The following is a 19,210-nucleotide window of genomic DNA, read 5'->3' as shown; positions in this document are numbered from 1 at the left end:
AGGTGCCTATTTAATATATCAGAGATTCTGGCCGCCAAGTTCTCCCAGCATCCTTCAGCCCCTCCTTTTACAAGGTCCTCCTGGCTTACATATCCCACCTGCTACCCTGAACTCTCCTGTCTAGGAGGCTGGGCTGTTCTTCCTTATATAATCCAACCATTTTGGTTACCTATCCCTTTTGTAGATAACCTACAAAAACACTTTGTTTTTTGCCCTCTTGGCTGATGCACCTGGTTGCTCTCTCCCCCTCTCCTTTCCCTTCCCCCATCTCCTCACATGGCTCAGGGTCATGAACTCTGGTGATGCTCTCCCACATATCTACAATAAACCTCCTCCACCATACCTAGGAGCAGTCATGGCCTTTCTTTTCCTTTTCATTTCTTTTTTTCATTCACTCCCTACATTCCTATTTATGCCCCATTCTGCACCTCACAAAAGCTCACCTGTGCAGGGTAAAAGTGCTGAGAGTGCCCTGGCCCTCTCCTCAGCTGTAGGCAGCAGCACAGACCAGCCACTCTGCAGCACAGCCTGGGCAGCTGACTGCACAGTGCTCAGCACCCCTGCACTGCTGGCCAGGGTAACCACAGTCTGCTTCAGGCTGTTCAGGAGCACACTGCCCAGACCTAAACCAAGGAATTCCGGGTCAACCTGGTGACTAATGGCAGCATGCAACTATAAAAAGGAAAAGAAAATTATTTAGAACACCCAAAAGCAAATGTAGTTTTCCAGATTCTAATAAAAGACTGAATAAAACTTAATTTGAAATGTTATTTATATAAACAAAATTAACTCTCAGTGAAGGTTATATATCCCTTATCCAAAATGCTTAGATGTTTCAGATTTTGGAATATTTTCACATATATGAGGTAACCTTAAGGGACTCATGCACTGCACAAAATTTGTTTATGCTTCGTATATGCCTTATACATGTAACCTGGACGTAATTTTATACATTATTTTAAATATTTTTTTGTACAGGAAGTAGTTGGCACACACTGAATTTTCCACTTATAGCAATGTTAGCCCTGAAAAACTTTAAAATTGGAACCATTTCAAATTGGTTGAGACTTATATAATTTTTAAAAATACATTTAAAAAATGTAACCACATTACCTGGGAAACATTATTGTAAGATGGCTCAGCTATTAAAGTCTAGGTTCACAACCAAAAGCCATTTCAACCCAGCTCTGAATATGTAACTGAAAAGTGTAAGATCAGCACAAAGGACTAAATAATGTAGAAGTAGCAACCATCAATCCAACCCCCAACGATGTGCACCCAACAGAGAAATGCCTGTAACTAACTGCTGTTTAAAACTAGACAGCCAAACTACAGTACACAAGGGAAGAAGTCCTCAGTGCCAAACAGGAACACGGACACAGGTGCCAAAGGGTCTGGTTTCAAAAGGCAGGGCCCAGACTTCCGGCTTTAGATCAGTCACCAATGAACAAAGAGAGGTCCCTAAGCTCTTCACAACCGCCGGCTCAACCTGAGCTTTCCCTAGAAGTCTGCCAAAATGAGCACCTGAACCCACGACAGCCTGTAAAGCCCTAGAACACAACAGAAGCCAATGCAAAACTGTCTCCTAGGGTCACCTTGATAGCTTGAACCAGAGAGAAGCCAATGTCAAACACTCACTGAAGGGGACCTCACTACCAAAAGGAACAAGGCATTTTATATCTGCAACAAACTAACACAAGGAAACTCTTTGTTAAAGAAAATCATGTCCAAGGCATGGTAGTGATTTTTAAAAAGAAGAAAGAAAGAAAGAAAGAAAGAAAGAAAGAAAGAAAGAAAGAAAGAAAGAAAGAAAGAAAGAAAGAAAGAAGGAAGGAAGGAAGGAAGGAAGGAAGGAAGGAAGGAAGGGAAAAAGAAAGAAAGAAAGAAAGAAAGAAAGAAAGAAAGAAAGAAAGAAAGAAAGAAAGAAAGAAAGAAAGAAAGAAAGAAAGAAAGAAAGAAAGAAAGAAAGAAAGAAAGAAAGAAAGAAAGAAAGAGGTATACATAATATGTTCTTAGAAATCAAGGTTCAGAGGACCAGTGAGACTACATAGCAAATAAAGGCACTTCCCAGCAAGCCTAAAGACCTGAATTCAACCCCTAGGACCTACATGGTAGAAGGAGAACTGACTTCCCCAAGTAATCTCTGACCTAAACATACAATTACAGATAAATAAATGTAAACTAAAGTTTTTAACAAAGGTTGGGGCGGGAACCATTGCTCAGCAGTTGAGAGAAGTTAGTTATAAAGGTTAGTTTCATTCCCAGGACCCATGTCACAGGCTGACAATGACTGTAATTCCAACACCAAAGAATCTGATGCCCTCTTCTGGCATACATGAGCACCCACACAAATATACTCACGCAGACATACACACAAATAAACATAAACACGGGTAATAAAAATAACTCTTAAAAAATAAAGAACAGAAGCCAGAAGACAAAAATATTGTGACTAAAACAAAGGCTTCAAAATTCTAGAAAGGGAAAAACGGTTACAAGAACAAAACCCCTTAAGATGGAAGTTCGCAGGGCCAGGCAAGCTCCCTCTTGCCCCTTCTGCACTCTCAGTCCTGCCTTAATAAACAGTCACACTTTTTGTTTGTATACACAGCAGCTCCAGTTGAACTGGGGCTGGGGAAATGTACTTGAATCAACATCTTGTAAAATTCTCCAAATAAATAATTGTTAAATAAATAGGTAATTCAATAACAGGATCTATTGAGCTAAAGAAACAATTTTTTAATGAAAGGAAAGAACTGAGTAAACCATTTGGAACAAAAAAATTAAGAGATGAACAGCAAAAGAGACACAGTTAAAACTGCCAAAGAAGTCATGATGGGCAAGACAACAGAAGGAAGCCCAACAATTTATTAAGCATTCTTTAGGGGGAAGTAGATTAAAAGCAGAGAGCAACTTCAAATGCAATGAAGACACGAAACCTCAAGCTAAGTAACATCCATAACCTCCAGTAACATCTAGAAACATCCACCTGGACAGAACATCTGAGAAGCTACTCAAGAGAAAGCCATATTAACTACAAAGCAGCAAGTGCAGCAGTGAAAGACTTCTCACCAACAACTGAAGACCTATTTTCAGCAGAACATTTTCAAAGTGTCAACTAAAAAGGAAATGACCTGGGCCAGGGTGCTGCTCGGTGGCAAAGTAGTTGCTCAGCATGTGTGATGCCCTAGGTTCAGTACTAGATTGGGGGGAGAGGGAAGGTTTTAACTTAAAAGTTGAACCTTTATAAATTATCTTGAAAAAGTAAAGCAAGCAAACATTTTTTCAGACTTTACATCTCACATGCCCTGAGGGGGCTGGGGGGGGGGGTAGGGGAACCTTTATGAAGAAGGAATCTGAGAAAATGAGCTGAACCTAGAAGACAAGGTTATATAAGCAATGATGAGAAACTCAACTAACTATTGGGGGAACAAAAAAGCACATTTTGAGTATGGCCTCTTTAAAAATTCTATTAGAGGAAAATTAAAAAATAATTGCATTATTTCACCAACTCTAATTTTTTTGGTACTGTTTTGCAATACATAAAATCAGACCATTTCCTAAAGTTAGCACTCACATGCATATAGCCACACACACACACACACACACACACACACACACACACACACATATGCACCTAATTCAAAAAATTGTCCAAAATCAGACTGTATCCTAAAACTGCAAGTTTGAGTTCAGCCTGGTCTACAGAGCTAGTTCCAATACAGCTAGGACTGTTACATGAAGAAACCCTGCCTCAAAAAAAAAAAACCCTCGGGAGGCAAGAGGCAGGCAGATTTCTGTAAGTTCCAGGCCAGCCTGGTCTACAGAGCGAGATCCAGGAAAGGAACAAAGCTACACAGAGAAACCCTGTCTCAAAAAACCAAAAAAAAAAAAAAAAAAAGAAAAAGAAAGAAAGAAAATGTCCTCTTTCAAAGGCAAACAAAATAACAGTACACCCTGGATCAATTATAATAGAAAGGCCAGTTTTAGGGTCATGCTACAGGCAGAAGAAAGGGAGCTAGGAGAGAGGCTGGGTGGTTTTTGTACCATTCTTCACTGTAGGGTACTGATAGGGAGTCCAGCTTACTGACTGAACACAGCTTTCACAGTGGTTCTGGTCTCTCAGCTGGGGTTTACCTCTCTCTTTCACCGACTGTCTCACAAAGGCATTCCTCCACATATACTCTCCCCCAGGTGAATGTAAGGAAGGTTAAGTACAGCAGCAATAACTGAACCTGTACATACTCTTACCTGCATGTAATGGCCGACTTCCAGGAAAAACAAAACAAGGTCAAGTATTTTAAACCTTATAAACCTTTTAAACATTTCTCCATCATAACCATATTTTAACATACTTTAAATGTCTCATTACCAGTTGACCTAACAAGCTACAACTCACACTTTGAATACCCGTGAATACGCTTAGGAATTCCCGGGGCACTTATACAGGGGTAGGAATGCAGCAAAGAGTTGACACCTGAAGTCGTAGAAGATTCAGCGTTGCCACAGCCATGCACTCCTTCTCTTGTGGTGGGGGCCAGTCAGCAGTGCCATCCATTCCCTCACTTACTTGACGCAGCAGGAGATCCAGCTGCTCAAAAGTCATTGAGCAGATGTCCACCACAAAAGGGACACGAAGGCCAATGGACCACTCAGAACAAGATGACCATGCAAAGCTCTGTGAAAGAAAAAAAAAGAACCGAACATGAAATCTATAAGTTTGTAAATGGTCTGTTCTACTGGAGAGGCTCACCACTAGGTATGATGAAATGTCTGGAGTTATGACTTACTCATCCCTCTATGTCCCCTAGCTCATATACTATTTCCAACTTCTCTCCTGTTTCACCATCCCACCTCATTTCCACATCTGAAAATGTGAAAAGCTTTTTCCAAGTTTTTTTCACTCTCAAAATTACTAATCCATATTAATGGATGGGGTGAGTAGTCAACCCACTTACAATGGTGCAACAGCAGCTCTAAGCAGATGACATATTAGGTGTATATACACAACCTTCCTAAGAACAAGACTGAAGTATACCATCAGTATACTGTATCTAACTGACATTCACAGAACAGTTCACCCAGAAATAATAAAATACATACAGTTTTGTAAGCAAACACAAAGGGTACAGTTAAATCACTACTTAGAGGAAAACATATAGCATCAAATGCTTAGAGATTAAAAAAAGGCTAAACCCAATGATGCAGGATACCACTTTAAATAACCTGAAAGTGAACAGAGTGAGCCCAAAGGAAGCTGAAGTGAAAGATACTTAGAAAAGAAGAAAAAGCAACATACTTAAAAACAAAAAATTAAGAGGTAAAAAATGAACTAAAACATAATTATTTTTAAAACTCAACAAAAATAAACCTCTGGGGGGAAAAGCTGACAAACAAAAAATATACACATTACTAGTATCCAAGTGGCATATGACCTCAAGTAGAAAATACAAAAACACCCTTATACATAAACAGCTGTAAGAGAATGGAACAATTTCTGAGTGCCAGTACCAGGAAAACCTACACATAAAGCAGAAACCACAGATGCTATCTGTTAAAGAAATTGAATTTCTTGTGAAAGTGCATTTCTAGTTTTATTTCTAGGCTCAGGTGAATTCACAGACAAACATTTAGAAGAAGAAATAGCACTGTACACAATCTCTTTTAGGAAACACAGCAAACATGCCTCAATCCTTTTATATGACCAGCTTTACCCTGACAGAAATCAAGTAAGAAGAAAGCTACAAGCAAATAAACCTGATGAGTATAAACACACATACATCCATAAATAACAATAAAATACTAATAAGGAAAACCTAGAAACATAAAAATGTTAAAACATGAACAATAGTTATACCAATAATACAGATAATACAGGAATTAGTTAGTATTTGAAAATTAGTATTTTCCAAAAAGAAAACTACATCAACTTGTATAATCTGAGAAGAATAAAAATTTTTAATGAATTTCAGCACCCATTTAGAGTACTTTCCAAAAAAAGGAACAACCCACAACCAACAATGAAGAGCTAGAGGGAGGAAAGAAGCGAGAGGGGGAGGGAGAAGATGCTGTTTCTACAAACAACCTAACAGAAGAAAGCACTAAAGGAACTACAATCAAGTATCATGTGGTTTGGAACAACTGCAAGACAGAAAGACGACACACAAAAATTGCTATTTCTTCGTACTAGACGTGAACATTTGGAAAACAAAACTGTACAAAACACGAAACCTAACTATGTAGTGCCTACCTGGGCAGGCCCACAGGCAATTCCAACTATGTGTTTGGTATCCAGTCCTGGTAATGCAGTAGGTTCTGGCTTGGTCACACGCAAAGTGTCAAAGTGCTGGCACTGATCATTGCTCCCCCAGCTGTGTACCTCGCTGTCTTCTGTCAGAGCGAGGCAGTGGGTAGAGCCTGCAGCCACATCAATCACCTTCTTCCCTAGAGAGAAGATGGGCACAGTTACACCAGCAGGCCTATGGCTTTAGCTCTAAGAAGGACATCTGCTCACAGATACAGGACAGAAAGCATTCAATATTAACTTCTTACAGGTAACACATTCATTTAATATGAAGCTCAATTTACTTGATTTGACTATGCTATTAAAATACATGTCAGGTTTCATCAACTATAATTTGTTAAGAACACAGCTCACAAATAAGCTTATGCTATAGTATGAAGTCTTTTTTCTGTTCCTTATTCAGAATTTTATTCAAAAAGAGACAGTATGATTTTTCTAAGTTCATATCCCTAGTTATACTCATGTAGGATACACATGATAAGACACACAAACATACACACACCATACAAAGACATGCCTCTGTAATTAACTAGGAAGATCACAAGATTAAGCCTGATTCATCTGCACTGTTCAAGAATTTCCAGTGGATGAGAGACAATAATTAAAGTAGCACTCCTTTGGCTCCTTTAAGAGATAGGTTTCTTGAGGAAATGTTTTTAAACATGCTTGGCCACCAAAACATTCTCATAATTAATTAATATACTGACTGCTTGATGGATTGTTTCCTGGGCAGGAGAAGGAATGCCACAGCCCACAGTGGAGGTCAGAGGACAAGTCTATAGAGTTGCTTCTCTTCTCCCGCCTTTGTGGGTTCCAGAGATCACTACACTTGTGCAGCAAGTGCCTTTACTGGCTAAGCCAACTCGTCAATCCCACAAATTTTGACATTGTAATTATGTTGGCGGGACAATAATATTTTTAGTCATCAGATTTTTTTCTCCAATCACCCCAGATGTAGCCATGCAAAGCATACTCTTCACTAAGGAACTTTTCTTAAAAGGAAACCTCTTCTTTTTGCAAAGTCACAATTTAAATATTTTTCTATTTATGTACTTATTAGAAAAGCATTATACCTTTTCTTTGAGGATCAAACCCAGGGCCTTGCACTTGCTAAGCAAGTGCTCTACCACTGAGCTAAATCCCCAGCCCATACCTTTTCTTATAGTTATAGGTGACATAATCAACATAAAGCATGTTTCCATATAATGTCAATAAAATCAACTGAAAAAATAAATTGTTACCTGGGCTGGAAAGATAGTTCAACAGTTAAGAACAGTGGCTGCTTTTCCAATGGACCCAGGTTCAGTTCCCAGCACCCACATGGTGGCTCACAAACACCTGAAACTCCACTTCTAGAAGTTTCAACACCCTCTTCTGACCTCAGAGGGCACTGCATGCACATGATAAATATATATACATACAGGCAAAACACCCATACACATAAAATAAATTTTAAAAACTTTCAAAAAAAATCTGTTACCTATTAAGTTCAAACTACTGTAAGTTAACAGCAACCATAATTTAAATATTACTATAGTAAAATATTAAATGACTTCTAATAAATAACTGGCAAACTACATTTTCTGTATTAATGGAGGAAATGTAAGTAAGAGGCAAACTGAATTCCAGTAGAGTTGCATAACAGGGTGAAATGTGTTAATCTACAACATATCTCAGAAGCTTGGAAAATAATGATGAACACAGAAGACTCCCAGTGACCAAGGTTTAACATGCTATAAAATAAAACTGGTCAGCAAAGAACTAACAAGTTAAGTTTTAAGTCTCACTTAAAAGCCTTATTTCCAAACCCTCTCAATAAAAAAATGGAAACAGAGAAATGAAAAATGAATTAGTGTAGGGATCACTAAACTAGCCCTGAAACAAAAGGCAAGCCAAATCCTGTATTTCTGAATAAATTTTTATGGGAACACAGCAGGCCACTCCTTTAGCAAATATATAAACTGGCCCTTTAAGAAAAAGGCTCCCCCTCTCCCTAACTCCCTGCCTCCAAACTAAATAAAAGACAACAGGGCCCACGGGACATACACATACTGACCTTGCCTGACTTACTGACCTCATCCTTCTTTGCTTTCTTCTCAATTCATCTATATTTTACCAGCTTCCCTTTAAGATAGGATGAAGAGGGCCTAAATTTCACAGGCCAAACATTATACAAAAAGAGAGGTTCTCTCTTTATAAAAAGTCCTTCCTATGATCTAAATGCCATGGTTTTAATGGCTCCATCTCCAAACGTCATTCCTGGCAAGAGTGCCTGAAACTATGTAGGGCTCCCTCAAGATGGTCCACTTCTATGCTACAGTGAGCACTACACTACAGAAGACCCTGTACTCACACCCACACAATGACTTCCCTTTCACTCTCAGTCTCCACTGCATAGTAGACAGTTTTGTAACCAAGCATTTACAGCTTACTCACCAAGGACAAGTTCAAATCAGACCAACCCAGGAGGAATCAAGCCTACTTCCCACTGTGACCATGCAGCACAATGAGTCTCAAACTAAATGAATTAAAAGTTAAATTTGATAAGAATAATTTAGGCCATTTATTAGAACAGATAAGCCACTTTCCATTATTTATACCTATCAAGATGTTAGTAAGAGTGTCTTGTGAGTTTATATCCATTTAGAAAAGAAAACTGAAGACTTCTAAAGAATATATACATAAGGACTTTAGTTTTACACCTGCAATCACCTTGCAAACCTTCCAAGAGTTTGGGATAACGGACATGTTCTTCTGTTCCGTGTCCAAGCCTCTGATTGTCACCTTTTCCCCAGGAATAAACTTGACCATCTTTTGTCAAAGCAATAGAAAACTGACTTCCACAGCGAACTTTGATGACATCTAAGTCTTGGAGCTTTTCAATCAGCTTTGGGGTTTTGCAGCCATCACTTCCACCTCTGCCCAACTTCCCATAGTCGCCATCTCCCCAAGACCACACTTGGCCTAGAAAATACAAATGTATTTAAGTAAATATCACTGCACATCTCAATGGAAGTTTCAAATGATGGGAAATAATATAATCCATAAAACACATAAATCAATCTTGTCAATATAATAGTCAATACAATACAGGTTATTGACTAAATGTAATCTAATTTATATTTCAGGTTGCTATATTAACAATTGAAAAACTGGCACAGTAGTTTACAATACTTGATGTTCTTGCAGAGGACTCATGTTCCCACCCAGCACACATAGCCATCCTTAATTCCAGTTCCAGGCACCCTCTTCTGCCCTCTTCAGGCACCAGACACACACACAATTCATGTTCACACTTACATGCAAAACACTCATACTCATAAAATAAAAATAACAAATAAATCTTATTTTAAAGGTAAAAGCTGGTTTTTCTTTTTATTTCAATTAAATGCAAAACTAAATTCTTTGGGACCAATGCTGCTGTTTCAACTAAATACTAAACACAGAACAAAATTGCACTGCTCCAAAACCCACAAACACTGAGGTAGGTGGCACTGCTGCATCCTGCTGACCACTCTGCAGTCTGTCTACATACAATGTCCCCACCACACTACAGTGGTATCCAATAGCAAATGTCAATACAAAGTAACTTGATTAAATACAACATAAAAGGGTACAATGAAAACCACAAAAGTAATCTTTAAAACTGAGCTAAATAAGCTGGGCAGTGGTGGCACACACTTTTAATCCTAGCACTCAGGAGGCAGAGGCAGGCAGCTCTCTATGAGTTTGAGGCCTCCTGATCTACAGAGTAAGTTCCAGGACAGCTAAGACTACACAAAGAAACCCTGTCTCAAAAAAATTAAAAACTGGGCTGAATAATTTGCAAAACCTTAGTAAAGGTAAACCGGAGGGGGAAAAAAGCTATTCAGTCAGGTATTGATGAAAATTCTAAGAGAAAGTCCAGAAGAAAAAAATTAGAAAGAAAATTTCAGTTTCTTGTAAAGAACTCAACTGTCCAAACCAAAGATCAACTATCTATCTTTTTCTTAAAGATAGGATGGTATTTTTATTTAGCCTTTGTGGGTGATACAGGCTGTCATGATGACCCAACTATGCTACTGTCACTGGAAAATACCCAGAAACAACACAAGTCAGCTGTTTTGGATGCATTCCAATACAATGCTAGTTGTCAAGCCAGGCTAATCCCTCACCTAAACTGAAAATTGTAACTATTACGCTATTAGATAGTCAGTGAAAAAAACTCAGTGTGCACACTTATCTCAGAATATATACCTAGTTTTCTATGTCCTAGATAAAATTCTGTTGTTTACACCTGAACCAACGTTTTCAGCAAGCCTATCACCTAAGACCAGACTGCCCAGGGCATGACGCTTCTACTGCACTAGTCTTCTTGAACACAGTCATGCAGCAGGGATGGTTCCCTGTATGATTTGTACAGAAAAGCACGAGTGTGAGGTGAGCAATGTTTATAACCTTATTCCTAGCCACAAACACTATCGTCACAAAATTTCACAAGGACACCAAAGACAACACCCGAGCACAGCTTGCACAGCCTACCAGGAACTGTAACTCATATGCTGTCGTCCCAGCTACTCAGAGAACTGAAGAAGGTAGAACCAAGAGTTCAGGGCCCACTGGACAAAACAGCAAGACTGTCACAGAACAAGACAAAACCACGCCATCTTAGTTAAGAGTTGTGTGAAAATATGACTCATTCAATAGTGGACACTGAAAAATAACCAAGGGACCTTTCGGATGACTACTCTCTCCAGAACTCAAAAAGTAGCAGAAGCACAATAATTCTGAAAATGTCTGTTCTACCAACAGCAGGCTCTAGGTGAGCATGGAAGTGATGAAAAGATTTTTATCTTGCACCAGAGACATTCTCAGAAGTCGATTCTCAACATGTCATTGAACCTCTGTGGGAGAAAGCAGACGAAGAAATTCCCCATTGATGCAAGGACTAACAAGGTGCAGGAGTGAGAATACTGTAATGCAGTCAGACAAATGCATTGTACAAAATGGATGCATTTCTGACCATCAGACCTGAACAACTATATGAACTCTCAAGAAAGAAAAATATAATACATATATGCGTATTTTTATGTATATATATAAAAGCTAGGTATGACAACAAACACCTATAACCCCAAAAATATAGAGGGGCCAATCCAAGAGGAAAATGAGTTCAGAAAGAGTCAGGGCTACTTAGCAAGATACTATCTCACTAATAAACAAAAAATACATAACTATGGCTGGGCAGAGATGGAATTTAATGGTACAGTACTTGAATCCTGGATCTATGATTCACAGTACTACAAGAAAGAATATACATATACAATCTCACTAACAAACACAAAGAGGAAGCTGAAATTAAAAATAAGCAATTTCACATTAGATTGTAAAGGGTACAATGACTACAAAAGATTGGATATAGTGTAAGAATGGCTAAATGTTGGGAGATATATTAAAAATGAGACAATTCATAATGTCAATTATTCTATTTAGCTGTAATTTTTAATCAAAAAATAATACCCACTAAGAAAGGCGGTAGCCACTAGGCAGCCATCTGCTTTCAAGAACCCAAACCCTGGGAAATCCCTGGGCCTCTGCACTAAAGTCACCGAGACCCTCACTGTGGTAGTTCGGATGAAAAATGTTCCCCATAATTTTGGACTAGAACGCTTGCTTTCCAGCTGTTGTCGCCATCTTGAGGAGGCTTAGTGGTACAGCCTTGCTGAAGGAAGCACACCACTGGGGCAGACTGTGAGAGTAAAACTTCCAGTTTGTTCTCTCTGCTTTGTGCTTACATTCAAGAAGATCTTTGAGGTTCCTGCTCCAGATGCCTTGCCTGCCTGCTATGCCTCCCAGGCATGATGGACTTTAATCCTCTAGTAAGTCAAAATAAACTCTTCCATGCTAGATGGTGGTAGTGCACACCTTTAGTCCCAGCACTCAGAAGCCAAGTTCAAGGCCGGCCTGGTCTACAGAGCTAGTTCTAGGACAGTCAAAGCTACACAGAGAAACCCTGTCTCGAAGAACCAATAAAATAATAAACTCTTCTTCCTACAAATTGCCTTAATAATAGTGTTTTACCACAGCAACAAAAAAGTAACCAATACACTCACCAACCTAAAAGAAAGTGACAGGGGAGCGCAGCCTCAGGAGGTCCATGCAACTGCAAACTCATTCACTCAGGTGACAGCCACAAACATCCCTAAGAAACTGCCCAGGGCAGCACAAGCTCTACATACCATTCTCAGTCACAGCCAGGGTTTGAGCATCCCCACTCCCACAGGCAACATCGATGACCTTTAGTCCTTTAAGTCCAGCTACCAGCATTGGAATGGCCTCATCTTCACTGGAGCCTTGAAAGAGATACAACTGTCATTCTCAATGCCTCTCAGGAGAAGCAACCTCCTCCTGACTCCTGACTGCAGTCATGTACCATAGACATACCATGGCCCAAGCGGCCGTAGTTCCCACGGCCCCAGGTGTACAGCTCCCCCTCAGCAGTGATGGCTGCACTATACGTGCTCCCACATGCTATGTGTACCACGTGCTTCCCGGCCTGCTTTCCTGAGAAAGCTGAGATCACCTTGGGCTCCTCCAGAGGCCTGTGGGAAGGAAGGCAACAAATAAATCTTAGCATTTCTTAAGAGTTAAAAAAAAACAAATAGAGGCCGGGCGGTGGTGGCACACGCCTTTAATCCCAGCACTCGGGAGGCAGAGCCAGGCGGATCTCTGTGAGTTCGAGGCCAGCCTGGGCTACCAAGTGAGCTCCAGGAAAGGCGCAAAGCTACGCAGAGAAACCCTGTCTCGAAAAAACAAACAACAAAAAAAAAAAAAGACAAAAAAAAACAAATAGATGATCAGAGCAGAAGGCTGTTTTGCCTTTCTATCTCAAACACAGAACATCACCACTACCTAAGTTGGCTCTAGCAACAGTATCTGTTAAAGACTTAAACGATGAACTAACAGAAGCTCTACTCCTAATGTCCCCAACCACAAAACAATGAACTGCTGACATGCCCAATAACATGGCTATACTACAAAATATTATTGTGGAACTCAAAATAATCTGAACAGAGAACAAGACAAAGGTTGGCAGAAGCTAGAGAGGGGGATCAGGGAAGGACTGCAAAGGGTATGAAGACAAACCTTCAGTAACACCTTCTTTCGTGACTGTGGTGGCTGCTACACTGCATGCATTTGCCAAAACCTTCCCAATCGTCAGTCTGGGGTGTGTGTGTGTGTGTGTGTGTGTGTGTGTGTGTGTGTGTGTGTGTGTCTGTGTGTCTGTGTGTGTCTGTGTATGTGTGTCTGTGTATGTGTGTCTGTGTATGTGTGTCAAAGAGAGAGAGAAAGAGAGAAACATGGGCAGAAGTGAGCAAAGCTTACTAATAAAATGGAATTTAGATTTTACAGATTAAAAATAAAGACAGCAAAATCTTCAAAACTGAAAACAAAAATCCAATTAGCAAAACTTCTCATGCTTATAATCTGCATTATGCATCCTATGATAAACAACATTTTCAAAGACATGCTTGGCTCACTTTATGACTACATATAAGAATGGGCACAGTTGAGGAAAGCCAATCACTACCAATCTTCTTCAGCTCCAGGTACAATTCCTCCACCAGTTTTTCTCCAATTCCTGCCACCTGCACTGACCTTTTTCCTTCCCTGAACTCCTAGAGCAAGGGAATTTAATCATTCTAACAATCTCAACTAATCTTAATTTCCTTAAGAATTCCTTAAAAGTAGTATATTATAAATACCTCCAAGGAAACAGCTGTCCTGTACCTTGGTGCTTCTGGAGTCCCATGTCAATTCCATTGTACAACCTGGAAATAGCAGCCATTCCAAACTTTTCTTTTTCACTAGTTTTACCTCATTTTTCTCATCTCTTACATGTAGCTCTGGAGTTATTTCTGAACTCTAAAATAATGTACCTCACAAATCAGTACTTTTCTTGCACACTGAGATTCTTCCCAGAGAATATTTTCAGTAGTGAGTCTCCATCTCCATCCCCACAGTATTAACAAGCCATATACCCGCCAGTCTCTTCTCTACCCACTCATAGAGAGTGGGAATTGAAATGTTTCTAACTTGACCTGCCTGCTCCTTGTTCATGCTCTGATCTCATGAAGCAAGATGGCCCCAGAGACAGCACATCTACCTTGCAGTACCATGTAAAATGGTTCCATTACTCTGTGGGAACTGACAGATCTCTCAACTTTTACCCCTAAGCATTTAAAATATCCATTTTCTGTTTAACCTCTATTCTTTCATGCTAACCAAAAGCTTCCAGCCAGTAAGATAAAACTGATTTTTATGCTTCTAAAAACACATCATAGGGGCTGGAGAGATGGCTCAGTGGTTAAGAGCACTGGCTGCTCTTCCAGAGGTCCTGAGCTCAATTCCCAGCAAATACGGTGGCTCACAACCATCAATAGTGGACTCTGATGCCATCTCCTGGCATATGAAGATACAGCACTCATATACACAAAATAAATAAAGCATATCATGGTTCCACAGGTCCTATTGGCAGGAGACAGGTACAGTGTGAACAACAGGACAATGTATGGGGTTTGTTTTATTTAGAAAACAAGATGGAGGGTACAGTTGCTAGCCATTGCTAATGCTGGCAAAATGAACACCCTCCATTTGTGGCAAAGTTCCCAAGAAGTCAGTCATCAAGAATGGACATATGCCGGGCATAGTGTCCCATACCTTTAATACCAGCACGCAGGAGACAGAAGCAGAGGCAGGTGGATCTCTGTGAGTTCAAGGCCAGCCTGGGTACATAGTGAGTTCTAGGATAGTCTGAGCTACACAATGAGACTGTTGTAGAATATTATTTTAAGATGTGTTACATTTGTTTAGGTTGCGGAACATTTGTGTAATGATTCAAAGACGTGTTGCATTCTTTTATATTGCATTTGATTAACTCTGTAAAGCTGTGTTATTTTGCCAGGCTAAAACACCTGATGGTCTAATAAAGAGCTGAACAGCCAATAGCAAGGCAGGAGAAAGGATAGGTGGGGCTGGCAGGCAGAGAGGAGGAGAAATCTTGAAGGAGAAGAAGAAAGAGCAAGAGAACAGGAGAGAGGACATCAGGGGCCAGCCAATCAGCCGGCCAGCCACACAGCCACACAGCCACACAGTCACACAGCCACATAGCCACACAGCCAGCCATGGAGTAAAAGTGAAAGTAAGATATACAGAAGTAAGAAAAGATAAAAGCCCACAGGCAAAAGGTAGATGGAATAATTTAAAATTAGGACAAGCTGGTAAGAAACAAGCCAAGCTAAATTCTGGGCATTTATAATTAAAAATAAGCTTCTGTGTGTGATTTATTTGGGAGCTGGGGGGCAGGCCCTGCAAAAAGCCAAAAGAGCAGAAACAACCAACAACATTACCCTGTTTTGAGGTAAAAGAAAGAAAATGGACACATTGTGTTATGTCTCCCTTCTTATCCCAATAGGCAGCCGGAATTCACCCCTGACATTTTCCATTCTGTTGTGAATATGGATACCCAGAGAGCATATCAGTTTTTGAAATGGATGTACATACACAGTGTCTCCATGGCCCAATCTTCCGCCATCCCCACAGCCCCAGGAGTACACCTCCCCTGTGGCAGCCAAAGCCAGATAGTGGTGACCATCAGAATGGGCAGCAATTTTCACAATGTTTCTGGAGGCAAGACCCTGGACCAGTTGTGGTGCCTAGGAAGGTAAAATATTAGTCAGTCATAGTAATGAAGAACGAAAACAAAATGACTCTCCCCATTCACATTCTCCCTGAGCAAATACTCAAACTAGGAACCTCCAGGGCTCTGACCTGTTCTCCATTCCAGCACCAAGAGAATAGTAAGAATTCTCCAAGTGTTCCATGGGATGATAAGTACTGGTGTGAGAATGGAGCTGGCAGCCAGTGTAACACAGACACATAGCTCAAGTACTTTCCTTAAATGAGAGCACACATATCCCAATGCACCACCATCCTCATCAGAACCCATTCTTTTTCTGTTAACTGCCTTACACATGAAAAATTGGTTTATAAAACAATTGTGCTTAACAAATGGAATTACTTGATGGAATTCTTGATCTTAAAAACTCAAAATCCTGTTAATAATCCTTGTAACTGGGACAATTTAACATGACTAACCATATACAATGAACAAAAACCATCAGCCAAGAATACTATACCATGTGGCATCTAGAGCAGAGACCCCACCACTGAAGGAGGCATGCAGACACACTACACTGAGCACCTACCAGCATGTCACTGTTGTAAGCCTGTGTGTACACACGGCCATTTCGGGACAGGATCAAGAAACGCTTTTCCGCACAGGCCACCTGTATTACCCCCAGACTGGCAAGGCCTTCACACTGGATTGGACCAATCACATTGGCATAGTATTTCCATCCTATTAACCCCCAACCTATGACCTCTTGCAATGATCCCTGTTTTAAAAAAAAAAAAAAGAACACATACAAACGTTTTCTTTAGAATAAGAGAATGTCCAGGGCTAATATTGAGATACTATGGAAGCTAAAAACAAAACAAGTAAAGAGACTATTTGAAAACATCAAAATAACTCAGAACATTTCATATTACCTCAGTTAAATGGTAAGCTACTTGGGTTTGTCCATAATATTTCATTTCAAGAGTACCATTCAAAAGCTGGACTTTCAACATATTTTTCAATGCTCAAACCCATCAGGATATTTTGTGTCAAAACTGGCAGAAAATCAAAAACACAAACATAAGGCTGGGAGTAAATGCCTTTATTGGTAGGAGTGACAGGATGAAGCTATCTGGGAACAACCTAAAGATAACGAGCCCACAATGGGTTACCTCACTAACATATTGCAAAGGCACATATGCATGCACACTCGGGGATAAAGAGAGGAACATGTACCAGATCAGCCACCATGGTAGTATTTGGGTAGCAAAATTCTGTCAATAACTCAGGTGTCCATTAAAAGGAGACTTATTAACAAAAAGATGTATTGCCAGGTGTGGTAGCACATGCCATTGATCACAGCACTCCAGAGACAAGGATAAGCATACCCTGTTCAAGACCAGCCAGGGCTACAGAGTGAGACACTGTCTCAAAACAGTAGTAATAACAACAATAGGAGGAAGCAGAGGAAGAGGAAAGAAAGAGAAAGAAAATGGATAGAGCGCACACAACGTATTTATTAAAAATAGCTTTTAAAAAATAAGAGACCATCTCTATTTACTGGTACAGAAAGATTACAGTATATCCATCTGGTAAGAATAAGCTAAAGAGAAAAAAAAAAAAAAAAACAGACAAAGAAGCTACAGAGTAACTGTGACGTGCTACCACTACCATGTTCATTCCAGAGCACAGTGAAGAGTTATAGACAGTAGGTGGGATGCTGGGCACATGGAAGTCAGAAGAAACAGAAGCACTGTCACATGCAATCCTGGCTTTGAACCATAAGGCTGTTTAATTTATAGCATATGTTTTGTTGTTTGGGTATTTATTTTTTTATTTTTTTTATTTATTTTTTTTTTTTTGGTTTGTTTTGGGGAGGACTGGTTTTTTGGGGTTTTTTGAATTGCTTTGTTTTGTTTAAAGACAGGGTCTCCTTGTGTCACCCTAGCTGTCCTGGGACTCACGCAGTAGACCAGGCTGGCCTTGAACTCAGAGATTTGCCTGCCTCTGACTCCCAAGTGCTGGGATTAAAAGTATGAACCACTACTGCCCAGACTATTCAGCTTGTTGGTTTTTTGTTTTGTTTGTTTTCTTTTCTTTTTCTTTTAATGAATTTCTGTTCATATTATAAATAAAAAGCTAAACAAACTTGGATTGAAAGCCAGGATTACTCTGTATAATCTTAACAAGAACAACACCATCCCAACCATTCATTTTTTTTTTTTCAAGAACAGGGCAAACATTGTCATCAGCAGCTGTGTTCACATGTGGTGTCTTTGATGGGCAAGCACACCCCAGATTCTTATCACACAGGCCGATCATTACTACCACCATTACTATTAGTTACACATTCTACATAAAATATGACTGCAATGTTATTACATTATAACCAGCATTATTATACACTAAGTACTTCAGTGACAGCACATGTGATTAGAGGTAACAAGGCCATGGGTTTGATTCTCAGCACTAAAATAAAAAAAAAAAGATTCTCTGGCTGGATGGGCAGTGGTGGTGTACGCATCTAATCCCAGCACTTAGAAGGCAGAGGCAGGCGGATCTCTGTGGGTTCGAGGCCAGCCTGGGCTACAGAATGAGTTTCAGGAAAGACACCAAAACTACACAGAAAAACCTTGTCCTGAAAAAACAAGAAAAAAAAAAAGGTTCTCTGACATTTCCCTATAGATGGCAGGAAGCCTGTTGTCATGTGGACAAAAGTGAGCTCTCTAAGTCCCCTAAATTCGGTCACTAAGCCCTGTGTACTTGAATAAGTATGCTATCAACATAAGCACAGCCATGTCCAGGACCCAAGCGCCTCAGACTCATGAAAATGGAAAAGCCTTCCCAGGTCACACTCAAGAAAATGGAAAAGTCTTCCTCCAACCAGGGTACCATTGTTGACAGTTGTACTGGCTGGTTTTGTGTGTCAACTTGACACAAGCTAGAGTCATCAGAGGAAGGAGCCTCAGTTGAGGAAATGCCTCAATGAGATCCAGCTGTAAAGCATTTTCTCAATTAGTGATCAATGGGGGAAGGCTCAGCCCATGTGGGTGGTGCCACCCCTGGGCTGCTGGTCCTGGGTTCTGTAAGAAGGCAGGCTGAACAAGCCAGGGGAAGCAATCCAAAAAGCAGCACCCCTCCATGGCTTCTGTATCAGCTCCTGCCTCCAGGATCCTGCCCTGTTTGAGTTCCTGCTCTGACTTCCTTAAGTGATGAACAGCAATGCTGAAGTGCAAGCCAAATAAACT

General features: G+C 40.2%; 1 protein-coding gene across 1 annotated transcript in view; it reads right to left on the bottom strand.

Moving 5' to 3' along the window:
* The window catches only part of Herc2 (HECT and RLD domain containing E3 ubiquitin protein ligase 2), a 191,645-nt gene that overhangs the window by 136,426 nt on the left and 36,009 nt on the right, over positions 1 to 19,210 (bottom strand). Inside the window, exons 11-18 of the mRNA XM_037198198.1 lie at positions 16,552 to 16,740; positions 15,848 to 15,999; positions 12,728 to 12,885; positions 12,523 to 12,636; positions 9,017 to 9,268; positions 6,251 to 6,444; positions 4,478 to 4,678; positions 444 to 672 (exon numbers count right to left, since the gene is read on the bottom strand). Of these exons, the coding sequence (XP_037054093.1) occupies positions 444 to 672; positions 4,478 to 4,678; positions 6,251 to 6,444; positions 9,017 to 9,268; positions 12,523 to 12,636; positions 12,728 to 12,885; positions 15,848 to 15,999; positions 16,552 to 16,740 (1,489 nt within the window). The remainder of the gene's footprint in view (positions 1 to 443; positions 673 to 4,477; positions 4,679 to 6,250; positions 6,445 to 9,016; positions 9,269 to 12,522; positions 12,637 to 12,727; positions 12,886 to 15,847; positions 16,000 to 16,551; positions 16,741 to 19,210) is intronic.

The sequence above is a fragment of the Peromyscus leucopus genome, chromosome 1, assembly GCF_004664715.2.
Source record: "Peromyscus leucopus breed LL Stock chromosome 1, UCI_PerLeu_2.1, whole genome shotgun sequence".
NCBI classification, from domain to species: domain Eukaryota; kingdom Metazoa; phylum Chordata; class Mammalia; order Rodentia; family Cricetidae; genus Peromyscus; species Peromyscus leucopus.
The sequence above is the reverse complement of the archived record's forward strand: the minus strand, read 5'-3'. Positions and strand labels throughout refer to the sequence as shown.